This window comes from Carassius auratus, unplaced genomic scaffold, assembly GCF_003368295.1.
Source record: "Carassius auratus strain Wakin unplaced genomic scaffold, ASM336829v1 scaf_tig00216301, whole genome shotgun sequence".
In the NCBI taxonomy this organism is placed as follows: domain Eukaryota; kingdom Metazoa; phylum Chordata; class Actinopteri; order Cypriniformes; family Cyprinidae; genus Carassius; species Carassius auratus.
Window position 1 is genome coordinate 1 of NW_020528498.1, and position 16,135 is coordinate 16,135.

The following is a 16,135-nucleotide window of genomic DNA, read 5'->3' on the forward strand; positions in this document are numbered from 1 at the left end:
TAGCGTATCATATAAAATAAATAATAATAATAAAATAATAATAACAAATTTGACCACCGGCCGATTCGGCCTGAAATGGACCGGCCGTTCGGGATTGTTCCCGGTATTCCCGATTGCCAATCCGTCCCTGTACGTAACTTCTATGATTTACATGTCGATATGGACAACTGCAGGCGTTTACATTAGAGCAGAAAGTCGTATTCACTTTTTGAACTCATTTGACTCACTTCAGTGTTAATTTCGTTGACTAAATATTTTCGTCATTATTTTCGTCACGAATATATTTTTGCGGACGAAAACGAAACTAAAACTAAAAACGAAGGTACTGATGGAGACTAAAACTATGACTAAATTGATTGACATTATCGTCAACGAATAAAGGACGAGACGAAAAATAGACTGTGACGAAAATCAAATAGCAGACGGGAAGAGATGCCGAGGAATCACGCAAAAGAACCGGCAAAACGGAACAGGCGAGACTGCATGAGAGAAGAGAACCATTCGAGTCTGACTTATTGAGACGTGAAGCCGAAGGTTTTCAGCTTTTAATGAGCTCCCGGGAAGTCGGCATTCGAAAGAGGTGATGTCTAAAAGAGCGACAAAATGTCCACAGCTCACTTCACGTTTGACGACGAACAAAACAAGAACAAAGTGTAAAGCAGGCGGAGCGCTTCATTCGTGGCAATTACCACAACCCATTTTAAAAGACATTTATAGACGAGCCACTGGACATTTTCTCAAATGTATTTCACAACGATGTAATTTATTGAGCTAAGCAAAATTGGAAGACCTGCAGTGCGTAGATGTTGTAGGCATTACATATACGAACGGAAAAGTACTGTATAAATAGCCCCTTCTTCAAGTTAGATGAGAGCACAATACTAATACGTAAAATCATGATAAAATACATTGATTAATACTAATGTTTAGTATATTTTATAATGTTCTACTTGTTGACAATATCACAAATATTTCTATATTAGTCATGTGAAACGTGAATGTTCACATCCTATCATACATACTAATCTAGCAATATTGTAGTATTTAAAACATACAATATTGCTAGACAAATGAATACCTTATAAAATCTTGTTACTTTTTTTATCCACCCAACTTATTAAATATTTACTTTAAATGTATGCACTTATTGTTCAGCTCAGCTGTAAACTTTAAGGTCCTGGACCTAACGTTATTTTTCTTTTATTGATGGTCAATTGGCAGCTAGTTATTGTTTACATTATCATGACAGTGTTTGTTGCTGCATAAAAGCTTTTGAATCGAAATAAAGACACAGTTGTGTTGAAATAAAGTTGAATTTGTGTTTTATATATTTTGGTTAAGTTTGTTTCCTATACTAGCTGTAAAAAATGTCTAGTAAATCTGTTATTGATTTAGTCTTATTTTAGTCGACTAAAATACCAAGCAATTTTAGTCGACTAAAATACCAAGCAATTTTAGTCGACTAAAATAAGACTAAAATTAAAACAAATCAGATGACTAAAACTTGACTAAAACTAAAAAGAATTATAGTCAAAAGACTAAGACTAAAACTAAATTAAAATTTCGTGTCAAAATTAACACTGGTCTGAAACAGGTAATTTTAGAGGAAGTATTCTAAAAGCCTTCTATGATTACTATTCTAATGAGCCTGCACATGATGTAAAATGTTGAGCCAAATTAAACAGCGTGTTTGCACACACATTAACTGAAGAGGATGGTCTTTTCACATATTTCAGGGGTGTCTAGACACACCAGGGACACATATTTATATTGAAAAGACATTACAAAGTGCATTTTGTCTAATTATTGTAAATGTGTTTTGTTTTTTTCTGAGTGGATATATGACTGGACTGTAATCTTATATTCCACAGGGGGACCAAGGCATATGCCTGAAAGGAAAAGGCAACAAAAGAGTAAGTGCTTGTAAATGCAATGATTAATACTTTGTTAAACATTGCAACTTAACCCCTGTTAATTTGATTTAGTTCAATTGCTTATTTTTTTTTAACTACTACAACAGACAATTATCAGTAGTCACAATTTTATTTATTTAATTAATTATTTAGCAAACGTTTTTATCCAAAGCGACGTACAAATAAATACAATATTTACAATACAAGCAGTCAAATCAACAACAGGGCAACAATATTAAAATGTCGTGACCAGTCCAGCTAGTCTAGCGTAGCACACACACCCATGATTATTCATAATAGATATAGAATAGGAATGATTACTATTATTGAGATTAGTGCAATTGACAACCTATAAAATCCAACAGGCTTAATTAGTCAAATTTGACCAAAATGCATTGCCAATTAGTAGTAGTAGCAGCAGTGGAGTATTCTTAGTTGTGAGCTGTGGCTTAACAGTAGTATGGTTATTCAAGCAAGCATACCACATTGGAACCGAGAGTAATTTGGTTCCATGATACATGTTTTGATTAGTGATAAACATCACTTGTCATCCTTGCAAGTCTGGTCACTACTTAAGTATTCATAGTTGTGTTTATTTTGTTCATAATCTAATTATTTAAGAAATATTTGAAATGTGTTTTTGATGTTCACAGATTGCTCCTACCACACTCGCCTAGAGGTTTTCCCCATCAGGAGTGTATTAAGAGAAAGAGTGAGAAAGGTTAGACAGTCATAAAGGAACTGCAGAGTTTAGGCAGTATGCAGAGTGTAATATAGGATTTAGAAACTTCCTTGTGTGTTGGCAAATACATATTATACATACCATAATTGTTAGGTAGATACTTTTTGTGTTCAGTCTTTTTGAATTACAGTTTATGAAGGAGTGTCTACTGAAAATCAATGAAACTCAATGCCTATAACCAGACATAATAGCCTTATGCTAAGAATGGATTTTTTTGTTGTTGTATTTTCTTACATTAGGGCAAAGCAGAAATGCTGGTTGACTGGGAGCCTTGTCCAGTATGGTATGTATTATTCTGTTCTTCTGCTTTATGAATTAATGCATTCATTATTTATTTTCTAAACCCATTTTTTTTTTTTTTTTTGCTACAATTATTTATTATTAAAGGTGCATTCAGCGATCTCACTTATTTTTTAGGCCAAAAAATTTTGTTTCACCTACCGCAAACATCTCGTCACTATCCGCTAGCTGCCTGTCCCATATCCCATATCACGAAACATAACAGACTGTTCCAGCTAATCACCGACAATAATGATTTGACCAGGTTATTGCGCTGATGAGGAGGAGGGAGGGTCTAGCTAGCCTCCGTTTTGTTTGATAATAATTTCAAACATCAACAAGAGGTTAGGCCAACTGGGATCGCTGAATGCACCTTTAATCTGTTCTGTTTTAGATTAAACAAGCCTTTTAAACAAGTGAAAAAAAAAGCACACATCATTACCGAACATGTCTTTTATAAGTATAACAGTTTTATTTTCCATGCATAAAGGTGGTGGTCCTTCATTGATGGAAAATAAAACTTATACTTATAAAAGACACGTTCGGTAATGTTGTAAGTTTATTGGAAACCCCAACCAGTAACAGAAAAAAATCCCTTCTGTTTTTAGTGGTGAGCAGTGGGCCCATTCCTGGCAGCCAAAGGATTCACTCCAAAATAATGAAAATAAATAAAATGTATCTTTAGAACTCTAAACATTTAGGTCTCAGCCTATTTATTAAACTGTTTCTATGCTGCATTTGAAGTCATATCTCATCTTTCTGTAGTAGTGAAAAGGGGAACATCTCCAAGATTGTGAACTGGAGTTTAATCTCAAAAGGGAATGTACTAGAAATTTACTCAATCCAACTCAATTTTCTTTTTCAGATGTTATTCAAAAGCATGCTTTTTATATTTCATGATTATAAATTGCACTGTTATTTTATTACAGTTGACATGTAATTTGATTTCATTCAGTTCTGTTTTCTGTGCTTTTCAAGTTCACTTAACCTCACAGTCCACTGTTAAGAAATACAACCTTATGGCTTGTTTGACATGAAGCTTAAATATGAAGTTTCAACAAATAAGACTGACCTTCTTTATACTCACACATTATATCATATCTTTTACATTGTCTCTCTCACTCTCTTCTACTTCAAACTTATCAGCTGACTGGGTGTTTTATGTCTTAAACAAAATGTATTTTCATCTCAACCCTCTTGAGCCAATCGTGTCATACAGTAGGTCCCTCCACCGTGGTCATCAGGAGAAGAGCTCTACATTCATCTAGATCTCAACATCTACCCACCCCTTCACCACCACCAGTGTCGGCTCCATGTAGGGGATAACCCTTTTTCATATCATGCATTTCTTTTAAAATAATGATGTCTTGATGTGGTCCAATTGCAAAAAACTTTATAGTTTCAATTTGTTATGCACCTTGTCAATAAATTTGTTTGATCACTCTTTAAGCCTCTAGTGAGTAATTAAGCAATAAATAAGCATTTGGCGTATTTTCACTTACATTTTTGTGAAAGATCACAAATACACTACAATAACATTTGCAAAAGATGATCATTTTAGTTTTTTACTTTTCCATACATAAATTTAATTCAAAACAATATGAAGATGAAGTGGTTTCTGACAAAAGAAACAGGCTACATTGAGCATATTTATATGTGGATTTTTTTATTTTTATTAAAATTTAGGTTAACATATATAGTTTAATCAGTGCTCTAAAGTTTTATAAAAAATTAGGAGTGAGGTTACATTTGTTAGGGGAGGAGCCACTCAAATATTTGAAAATGGCCCCAAGTTCAATTTTATCTATTGTTCTTGACCAGCACGAATGATAACAATTGGTAAATCTGATAAACAGACTAATTCATCCAAATAAAATAAATGATTTTAGCTTCTAGAATTGAACAGTTTTTGTCTCTAATTAAAATACAAATATATATTTATTGTGAAGGTCTTGATCGGGAGAGTAGCCTATATCACACATTCTGGAAATCTTTAATATTAGGATATTGTTTGCATACTTATTGCACCTAATGCTGACATATTTATAAGGGGCAGTTTAATACATTCATCAGGTGGTAAATCAAACATTTGCCGGCCATAATTAAATATACATAATGTTAAATAAACATGATATATAAATATAGCATAATGTATGTTTAATCTGTATAATGTGTTTCTTAATATAGAATAGTAAACACACATTTTTATAATCCTATTCCTGGTCAGGAAACCAGAAGAACTACAAGAATGGTGATTGATTTATACACCTTGTAAGAAGTTCAATGGTGCGTCTCTTGTGGGAATTGTAGTTGTGTGCAGTTTTGGAAAAGTTTGAAAAAAGGTGAAATAGTTTTGAAAATGTGTGCAAGCAGTTGAAAAAAAAAAACTGTAAATATTGTACATTGTTGCAGGCCCTGATGGTTGTTCTACAACTACAATGACAGTCAAATATACTCAATGACCTGATAGCCTCGTGATTTTTTTTTATCTTGATCATTTAAATATAGTATAATGTATGTTTCAACTGTAGGAGATTGTTGATGTACACTCACCTAAAGGATTATTAGGAACACCTGTTCAATTTCTCATTAATGCAATTATCTAATCAACCAATCACATGGCAGTTGCTTCAATGCATTGATTTAGGGTTGTGATCCTGGTCAAGACAATCTCCTGATCTCCAAACTGAATGTCAGAATGGGAAAGAAAGGTGATTTAAGCAATTTTGAGCGTTGCATAGATGTCCATCCCTTTATGACCACCATGTACCCATCCTCTGATTGCTACTTCCAGCAGGATAATGCACCATGTCACAAAGCTCGAATCATTTCAAATTGGTTTCTTGAACATGACAATGAGTTCGCTGTACTAAAATGGCCCCCACAGTCACCAGATCTCAACCCAATAGAGCATCTTTTGGGATGTGGTGGAACGGGAGCTTCGTGCCCTGGATGTGCATCCCACAAATCTCCATCAACTGCAAGATGCTATCCTATCAATATGGGCCAACATTTCTAAAGAATGCTTTCAGCACCTTGTTGAATCAATGCCATGTAGAATTAAGGCAGTTTTGAAGACGAAAGATGGTCAAACACAGTATTAGTATGGTGTTCCTAATAATCCTTTAGGTGAGTGTATATAGTAAAGCTACATTTTTATAACCCTAAAACTAACCCTACTCTGGAAACTGGAAGAACTTCAAGTATGGATGCTGATTTGTAAGCTTAGTAACAAGTTCAATGGCACATCTCTACAGGGAGGAACGTGCCTATGTTCCCACAGCTCTTTGTTCCCACAGAGGGTTAGGGTTACCCTGACCCTAACCCTAACTAGCTGTAGTAGTGTAGAATAGCTGTTGAAATTATAGGGAAATGTATGAACACAATACTCAATTTTGAAAATATTAATTAACATAGAACCTATTTTCAAAATTTTCAGTAAAAAGAAAGAGGCAACATAGGGCAGAGGGAACATAGAGCCGTGGGAACAGAGGGATGATGCTGGCACAAATCTCATCTGAGGCTGTCTCTTTGCCCTTCCCCTTTCTCCTCCCCCTCATCTTATCCCTTTCATCGATCTGTTGAAGGTTCTGATTGCTGTGTGATCAGTTTTGTGTAGTGCTTTCTAAATTACAACATTGTGTAGACAATGATAAATGGATATGTGTGTAAAGATTTGCAGTGTAAGTTTAACAAATCTGACTCGTGTCAAAACTGGGGAGTAGTGTTTATTGTTCGGGGAAAAGGGTGTGCTTTTTGATAAACGGTGTTGTGGTTTTGAAATTTTAGTTCAAATCCATAGTTATAGTATTTCAGCAATCACGAAAAACTGTAACATATACACCTTAGATACACATTACTTATTATGATAGATCTTGTTTAATTACAGGCAAGGTTGATTGTTTGAAAATAAGTAAAAAGATATGCATTAAAGTAATTAATTAAGAATGCATTTTGATGTTAAACAGAGATAGTCTTCATCAACTATAAAAATATAAAATATTGTTTTTCAGTAACAAAGTATGAAAAAGTTAAAAAATAAAATATTAATCTTTGGAAATACTTTATTTCTTGTCTTTCACAACAATACCAGTGAAAATACACCAAATACATATTTGTCAAACAAGCCATTAGGCTGTATTTAAAAACATTGGAATGTGAGGTTAAGTTCACTTGAAAAGCTCCAGCAGAAAAAAGAATTAAGTCATCTGTCAACTGTAATAATATACAATATAAAGTATAATCGTAAAATAAAAAACTGTATTTTTCTGTTACATACTATCTTTGCAGTAATATAAAGTAAAACAACAGTTATATAATACACTCAATCAAGTAGTGATCCATAGGCAGCCTCCTCTGGGGAAAAACAAAATGTCATAGACTGACACTGCACCACAGAATAAGTGATTATTGAGAAATGCAATCAAGAATGAGTTTTTGCATTAAGGCCTAAATGTGATGATAGAGGAATTGTCATGAGGTCACCAAAGTCATCATGTGCTTACAAGATTTCATGGCAATCTGCCCAATTAGACAATACTCAATTTTACATTCTGGTCTAATGATTGTGCTACAGGGAATGTCATAAGGTCAACATGAAACGATTAATTGCTCAGAAAATTACAGAAATCGGTTCATAACATTTGTTGTGTGCAGGTCAAAAGTTTGGCCTAACGTTGGTGCAAAAGGAAAGGTTACAGGGTCACCACAATCAAGGGGAGTCTCTCTTTTAGAAGAGTGTACACTACCCAAATATCATGAGCACAGTAATTACATCTGGTAATATCATACATGCAAAGTTGACATTTTTGGCTAAGATTGGTGCACCTATAATGAGATGTTTGTGCAATTTCAATGAACTGTGCAATGTGCTTACTAAATTGCTTGGAAAATCTAAAGACACAGTTTGAATTTTCAACAAGATTTTGATGTGGTTAATTAATCAGCATTCGAAAAATACACAGATATAGGGCAAGTCCATTTCCTTCCACATAGTCCTTCGTGCAGCTTCCATCTGGGGAAATAAAGAATTAGGATAAGAGGGTGAATTTAAACTGTTTTAGAATAAGTAAGGTGTGTAAATCATTAATAAAATACACAAATAAATTATTAAGAATAACAGCAACAGGGGGTTATTCCAAAAACAAACAAACAAACATACATAATAATAAATAAATGACCTAAATTGTGTTTTCCTCTTCATCCTCACTGGTGTCTGGACTACTGAGGTCACTTTGATCTTCCTCTTCAACATGTAGAAGGACAGAGGCCTCAGGACCTAAGGCAGTCTTGTACTGTTGGAGGACCATTTGGAACCTTTCTGACACCTCTGACAGTCTTCTTCTTAAGAGACAGCAAAGTCCCTCATTTCCCTGGTCTACGTCTCAAAATACAAACGAGATTACATTAAAGACAAACTATATTAAGATTGTTTCATAAGGCCAAAGAACTTAAATGGAGTAAAAAGATATCACCTATTCAAATCTACATAGCAGGATGATTGGCATTTTTTATGTATATCGCTGACATGGGACCAGGCTAGCTTCTGCATAAAACAACTTAAGGCAACATGGCTCACTGAGGTGACTTTATGGAGGGAGGCCAAAAGCAGCATATATATATATATATATATATATATATGATATCTGATAGCTGTTTTAAGTTAACAGTTTTCTTCTTCACTACAGTTGTGCTGAAATAACACATTTTGTTACTTGCTGACCAGCAAGGTTTTCTATGTTGAGTGGAGGAGATGATAATAATAAGATTAATCTTGATGTTATTCTAACCACGTGTAACACATCAGGACACAAATTTCAATGTTCAAATTATTTTGTTCATATATGCTTTCAAGTAACAGCAATACTACAACAAATCTGCACATCTTTCAAGCAAATGCGAATCTTTATAGCCTTACTGACTTGTTAACATAGCTACAGTAACAACTTTAATCCCCATTTTATGTACGTGTTAAAGGACCTCGGCAAAGAGAGCAATAACCGTTCTACTCCATCAAGTTCTTTGACTGATGTGGTTTTTTTTTGTGTGTGTTTTTTTTAACACATTAGATGGACAGGGTTTTAATTAAACTTACCCTCTTCAGCCAATTTGTTATTGAGAACCATTGCCAAGCTCTGCAACCATGTGCAGTGTTGTGCCATCTCCAAAACCAAAACTCTTGTTTCCTCATGCAGTCGCCTTGTTAACATCACTTGGTCGTGCACTCGTTTCTTGATTGAAATGTTTGCTAAGAATCAATAACAGTTATATGTATACATGAGACAATCTTGCATAATCACTACAAACATTTACTTTTTTATCAAATTGATACATAAGAAAACTGAAAATACACCAATAAACTAAATTAATATTACAACACTCAATGTGTAACATGCATGCCTTAGTTCAGTATACTCTATAAAGCAGAACTGAAAATAAATTCCTGTGAAGCATCTAAAAACAGACATACCACTGCCATGAACCTCCCATGGCCATATTTGAGACACAGTATTCTCTCCAGTTAGGGAATGCTCCACCACAGCTACGTCAATGGTTGTTGCCGATTCTAGTACAAGATCATTGTATTTCTGTATCTCCTGAAGAAGGAGTTTTTTGTCTTCTGCCAGCTTTCTTCGAAGGCGATGGCGAAATTTGCTGCTGTCTAGAAAGACATGAAGTACAGAGGCAGAGGTTTTTTACAGCACCCTTAAGCAAGAAAGAAATTATAGCACCAAAAACTTAAAAAAAAAAGTTGTTGTTGAAGTAAGTGAAAATTATAATGTAGACTGACATGGGAAACAAAGGTCCAGTGTGTAAAATTTGGGGGGAATCTATTTGCAGGAATAACACACACACACACTTTTCATGATTGCCTGAAAATAATAATTGTGCATTAATTACTTTAGAATGGGCAGTTTTTAAAAAAAATCTAAATACATTCCCCTTCCAGGGAGGCCACTATGTTGCACCTCCATGTTCCTACAGTAGCCCACAATGGACAAACAAACACTGGGTTTAGATAGTACCTCACACATTTTCTCGTCGGCTACTGTAGCTTGGAAAGATAAGAGGTGAGGGAAGCTGGTTGCAATCGTCAAATCTCAATGATCGATACCACTAAATCCTACAGACTTGTCATTTAAAGAACAGAATTCAATGATTGAGCTGAACTGTGCTACTACATTATTTGCTAATTCCATGTTGGTGCAGTAGGATGCATACAGTAGCTTGAATTTATCAACCTATTATATTGTAGAGTTATACCATTCTGACAGTAGAGGGTTCGCTTCCGGTGCCTCACACTAAGGTAGAGCCCCTCAATTGACTGCTGAATTTCTTTGTGTGTTGTGCCTTGACTGACACGAGATGTACCAGGTGTCTCTGTAGGAGAAATAGTGAGAGCAAATTCACTTTTAAAACAACACAGAACCGTTTCTATGTTTGAATTTTGTTAAACCTTTTAATCAAACTTATTTAAAGTTAGTATGTGCACTTCCTGCAAGGAACTGGAATATTCTAATAAACCTGACATAAATGTGGCATCACATTAGATGATGATCCGCCTACTATTTTTTCTGCTCTTTAATATCAAACATAAAATGTAGATGGTAGAAAGGGATGTTTGTTGTTTCTTTTATCTGGTCATGCTTACCACCAGCTGCCCATTCCTTTACATCAGATAGCCACTGTGACACCAATTCATCTGTGCAATCTAGCTCTGTTTTTAGGTCAGCTAGCCTTGCAGTCTCATCATGGAGTCTCTGACAAGTCTGATGAACAGTGTTATACAATAATCAGGATTACAACTTTGTATGATTACCAACAGGCCAAGTAAACACAACAAAAGGACACACAAAACAATTAATAAGAGACTTACCTTCACATATCTTGTGGAAAGCGCCTGATGTAAAGAGAGATTTTTTTTCTCGTTCCACCCCATTGCATGCAATGTAAGCATGTCCACCCGTGCTGTTTAAAGCAAATAATGAGGTTATGATGATCAATCTAAAAAAAAAGTATACAGGAATTTTGCAAACTCCGATCACCTGCTTTTGACATGTATTTGGTCGTCAGGGCACAACGTGAAAGGTAACTGTTCACTTGTTCCACCTCCTCTTCGGCGGTTGTCCCTGCTCCTTCCTGGTTCCTGCCACTCCAATTAATCTGTTAGTAAAGGGTGAAAGAAACTAAATTAAATTAAATTAAATTTATATAGGACAATATCACAAAACACAATCTGCATCAAAGGGCATTACAATCCATGCAAGAAATGGTTATGCAAAAAGACAAGATAATATAGTGTAGCTTAACTTAAATTTCAAATTATTAATGTGCTTGTTAATATTACAAATGTACATATGATGCTAAAATATTATACACACCTCACACTTAGTAGCATGGGCTCGAGCATGCATTACACTGAGAAAGGGTTTCATAGTGGTCAGCTCCTGAAGAGCAGGAAGGACACTAGCAACTTTCTCCAGGTATGGCCAGTATTTGCATGCCACATCCATTGCGAAGAATTGTGCCTTGGCTGGCATGAGCTCCTTTTGAAGGTACAGAGGGTAGGCAAATATCTCTCCCCTGTACATATTAAGGGCTTTCAAAAGGAACCCATGGCGACACACAGCAACCTCCATCCCCTCTTCGTCCAATTTTGAAGCCCTCCTTGAAGTTTCCCTCGCTGCTGTCCATTGGGAGTCCCCACATGTGCCTCTTCCCTGTGTCTATGACACACAAAACAAACATGACAAATCAAATAAAAGTAATGATGTCATTCAATATATGGCATTTATTCTCTCAATTTGATTTTGGAATTGGTAGGCAGAAGTAATTGAAGTGGGGGTTACGGTTATTATTGTAACAACTATTTTGTCAACTTGCATTTTTCACTGCTTTCTGTATGGTGTCAACAAATCTAGACACCACACTGTCTTCAGCCACAAAGAGCCCCTCAAAAAAGCCAGGATCATCAGAGCTAAGGAAGAAAGAAAAATAAAAAATCCATTCAAGAAATATATGAAGTAAGAAAATAAATCAATAAAAAGACTGGAAGAAAGATCACCTTCCGTTTCGGCGAAAGCGATATAGCTTTCTATTTCCATCTGCTGAAACAGCCAACATTTCTGGTGTGCAGGCTGGGCAGGTGAAAGGAGCACCACAGCAGAGCTGGTCTTCCTCAAATGATGCATACGAAAGCTCTAAAAAGCTGCGCTGCAGTGCATCGCCGTTGATAGGTCCAGACTGGAAAATATATAGAATGAAATATTATTTGTGATGTGGTCTTATAGATTATTATTTTTTTTTTAATAAAATGGTAATAACATTTACACTTACTCTTCCTCCACACTTAGTCCGATGCTCCAGCAGCTTTGCGAAGGCTTGTCTGGAGAATCCCGGAGATATGATCTTGAGTTCCTGAAGGGAGCTCAAGAGGTCCAGGGTATAAAGTGTGGAATTGGTGATGGAGGCTGGCCAATATCCACTTCTTAGGAGGTCTTTAAAGTCAGGGGTCCATTGCTGCTGGCATGTTTGACATTCATACAGTGGCTGATGCAAGTCAAAACGCCCTTGGAACAAAAAATTGATTAAAAATATAATACACATTTACCACATACTTAATTTTACAACACTTAGTTAATTCTGCACATTGTGAATGGTTGAGAGATATTGCACAAGTTCCTATAATCCCACATTATATTATAATATTTTATAATATATACATATTTTCTAATTCACTAAATTCCACACTGCTGTGGTGATTGGACATCATGCTGGAAAGATGGTTATATGTTTTTTCTTTGTGAAGGACAAAAATAAAAATAAAAATCTGTCTTTGTTTCAGTTAATAACAATATCATGTGCTATTCCATATGTTTTGACACTTCTGCAATTGTAAGCACAATGCCACAGCACACTAGTGTAAAAAACATCAAATCTACAATAAAAATTGTAATATATATATATATATATATATATATATATTTTACCATTGATGGTAATTAAAATCACTGGTTTGCCTGGTAACACAGTGAAGTTTGTGCCTCCACAGGAGCAGTCTGGCATCTTCACAGTTGGCAAAGTGCAAGCTGGCAAAAAGAAGGAAAACCAATAATTTAGATTATCTGTAACTGTCTGCAGACACACATTGAACAGCAAAATTAAAGCTTTCGTGAGAACGTACCTTGCTCATGGGTGCAATATCCAGCTTCCCCTTTGATGATGCATGTGGTTGGAGGAATGGCTTCAAAAAAACCACGAATCACGCATTCCCTGTTGTGGAGTGGCTGTTTTTTGTGATGCAATACATCACAGTCCCCACAGAACCACTCCTCAGGAAGACACTCTCTGCACCTAGGGAGAAAAGAAAACAATATTATAATATAATACATTATTTCAGGTGAATAACTCATATAAAGTACTGTACAGTCTATTTAAGCTACTTCAATTTTACTAGGTTTGATTTTATTGTATAGGTTTGAATAGTGCCTCAATGTTTAGCACTGTCACCTCACAGCAAGAAGGTCCTAGATTTACTTTTCTCATTAATGTGTTTTTCATCTGGGATCTAAGTTTTCTCCCATCCCAAAATACATGTCACCTACCCTGGGTAATTAAAGTTTGGTATAAATGAAAACCAACCTAATAACAGCAGGCTTGTTGCAAAGGCCACACAGGGGATGACCAACAGCCTCTTTTGAAATAAGGCATTTTAGGTGGTATGGTCTTGCTTCTTTCCAGCGCTCTGAGGCTTTCTGTTGCCGAAAAGACCATGATGATGCAGAGCTACTTTGAGGCTGACCAGCAGAAGGACATGATGCCAAAATGTCAGAGAGCCTCTCCATATTTTTTTCTGTAAAGAAAATACAAAAATAAAGCGGTAAGGGATAATTTACTGTAGATAAGAAACAATTAAAAGTCAAGTGATCAGTATTAGAATTAACATTTTTTTTTATTTACTGTACTTGCATAAATTAATCACTGTGAATTACCAAATTCCTCTTGAGGATTTAGTTTAGTTGAGGTTGCAGTAAAAGGAACCTCAACACTGGATGAAAGGGAGCACTCAAACGTGGGATATGTGGCTGTAAAACAAGACATAGAAGAATAAGAACAAGTTAGGCTATCACACTCCATTCTTGTTCTTCTTTTCAACCTATATACTAAACAATTTATGAAATCAGACATATGTTTGTTAAGTACTTGGCAGTGTCTTCTACAATAGTGTCACTGAAAGGTTTATCTACATTTTCATGTCTTTTTAGATATTTGAATTTTTTAACTCTCAATAAACAATTACATTGTTCTAATTTGAGTTGGTCATAGTAAATTCCTACAAATGTCAAATAATTCAAATATAACCTGTAGCGGAGGCATGGCGTCGCCCTCCTCGCCTTCCCCTCGGCTTACCACGTCCTACAGAGTCCCTTTTAGAGGTGTGTGGAGGGTCTCGTACACGTTTTCTCTCATCAGCTGCTCTCTGTGTATTGGAGTGAATATTTCTTGTAAGACTGATGTTTTTAAAAGGACTGTAACCAAAAGGCAGGTAACTCGTGAAAGGAAAACACAACATAGTGTGTTTAGTAAGGTGTTCAACAGCTTAAATGAGCCTTGGAATAGATTCTCCAAGTCTCTGTAACTCAGGGGGATGGAACTGCATATACTATATTATTATTATATTCCCTTATTAACAGAGCATGGAAGGATGCATCATGAAATATACCTGTATTAAATCTCCTGCACTCATCATTCTTACACAATCCTCATCATGTTTTACTTTAATTTGTTATGTTCAAGTATAAAATGGTTGAGGTGTACAAAAACTCTAACCTTGGCTTCAGCTAAAATGTGTTCATGTTTCAGCTCCAGAGCCATGCGTCTCCCCTCTTTGTAGTGGGGATCCTTTGAATCAAGTTTATGCTTGGTGGCCATTGCAATGCAGTCAGATACAGACAGACAGACAGACAGACAGACTGACAAAGATGGGTAAGACAGGTAGACAAAGACAGACAGGAGAAAAGAAAGAGCAATAGATGTGAGATAGATAAAGTTTGAAGAGATGGACAGAAATATAGATATTAAGAACAGAGAGGATGTAAGATATAGAAAATAAAGAGATAGAGGTTGGCTCTTAAAAGTGCCGTTGGGTTTTAAAAATCATGTGTAGCTATAGGACAGGTGATGAGTTTGACAGGATCTGCAGGGAGAACAACAGAAAATGTTAATTTATGTACTATTATGTTGATATAATCATTTAAAAAGTGTACCCTAATAGTGAGTGATTCTCATTTTTAATAAAATACTTAAGATAAATGGATACATATTCACGTTGTTCCTATTTCCTTTGCGACGGAGAAAAGGCGCGTAATAAAAAAAAAAGGCGCGTAATTTGTAAAGCCCCTAACATGTGTTCTGGGTTCGTCATCCCAGATTAAAGGCAGGTTATGTGCTGTATAACGTTAGATCAAGTTATAATATTTTATTACTGACACATTACAGTGACGTTGTGTGTGAACCACGATGATCGAAATAAAATGACATCATCTAGATAACTGGAATTGTTATCTTATGTTAAAGTTGGCTAGCCATTTAGCAAGCCTAATTTCACATGAAAGTGGTTTGAGCGCAATGAGAAATCACGAAGAAATCACCCAATTGCAAAGCGGGCTGGCTCCGTCTCCATAGCACGGAAGCTGATTGATCATGGGGAATGCTGCGAAACAAATAAAACTGATGGCCCATAACATATTGTTGAATTATCAAGCACAATTTTGCGTTTGTGTTGAAAAAAGGATGAGGATATCATTAAAAGAGGATCGGCGGCGCGTCCGCAGTTTTATCTGTCGTCTTCAGCATTGTAACGGTCGATAAGGCTCATGGGAAATGTAGTTAGGCTACTCTAAGATTTGACACATTAAACCGATGGAAACCCGTATTTCTATAAAGAAAACCAGCGATAGCCGTAACTCAGCTCTGCAGTCGCATCCAGGAAAAATATATTTATTATATTTTGACTGTTAGGAGCACTGACGATGGTTTACAATGTTGAGTAGCCTACAGATTATAAAGCAATAAAACAAGGATTAAAATCTCTTTAATAAATGTAGATTAACGTAGCCCTTAAAGTTTGCAAAATGAATATCAAATGAGAAAAAATAAATAAATAACGTACTCTCAAAGAAAAACGAGGTGCATCAAATAG

The 16,135-nt window shown here is 35.6% G+C and overlaps 1 protein-coding gene and 1 long non-coding RNA gene across 3 annotated transcripts; one reads left to right on the forward strand and one right to left on the reverse strand.

Annotated features, from left to right (window-relative positions):
* Nucleotides 1–1,755: 1,755 nt before the first annotated feature.
* On the forward strand, nt 1,756–4,250 carry LOC113097474 (uncharacterized). The gene is made up of 4 exons (XR_003288877.1): nt 1,756–1,913; nt 2,567–2,634; nt 2,895–2,938; nt 3,543–4,250. It is a non-coding gene; the product is annotated as an uncharacterized LOC113097474 (long non-coding RNA).
* A 2,848-nt stretch (nt 4,251–7,098) lies between these two features.
* Nucleotides 7,099–14,898, reverse strand: LOC113097471 (uncharacterized). 2 transcript variants are annotated; one of them, XM_026262698.1, is made up of 18 exons: nt 14,764–14,898; nt 14,296–14,413; nt 13,926–14,018; nt 13,576–13,786; nt 13,118–13,287; nt 12,924–13,022; nt 12,271–12,503; nt 11,999–12,177; nt 11,818–11,911; nt 11,316–11,660; nt 10,980–11,097; nt 10,811–10,902; nt 10,586–10,703; nt 10,198–10,314; nt 9,404–9,595; nt 9,029–9,181; nt 8,115–8,311; nt 7,099–7,948 (listed from the first exon to the last, which is right to left on the reverse strand). In XM_026262698.1, exons 1-17 carry the CDS (start codon nt 14,863–14,865, stop codon nt 8,115–8,117), a joined length of 2,631 nt encoding a protein of 876 aa, XP_026118483.1. In that variant the 5' UTR covers nt 14,866–14,898; the 3' UTR covers nt 7,099–7,948. The 2 variants fall into 2 exon arrangements, with proteins under 2 accessions (XP_026118483.1, XP_026118482.1); XM_026262697.1 differs by having other exon boundaries at nt 8,115–8,317.
* Between the last annotated feature and the right edge of the window lie 1,237 nt (nt 14,899–16,135).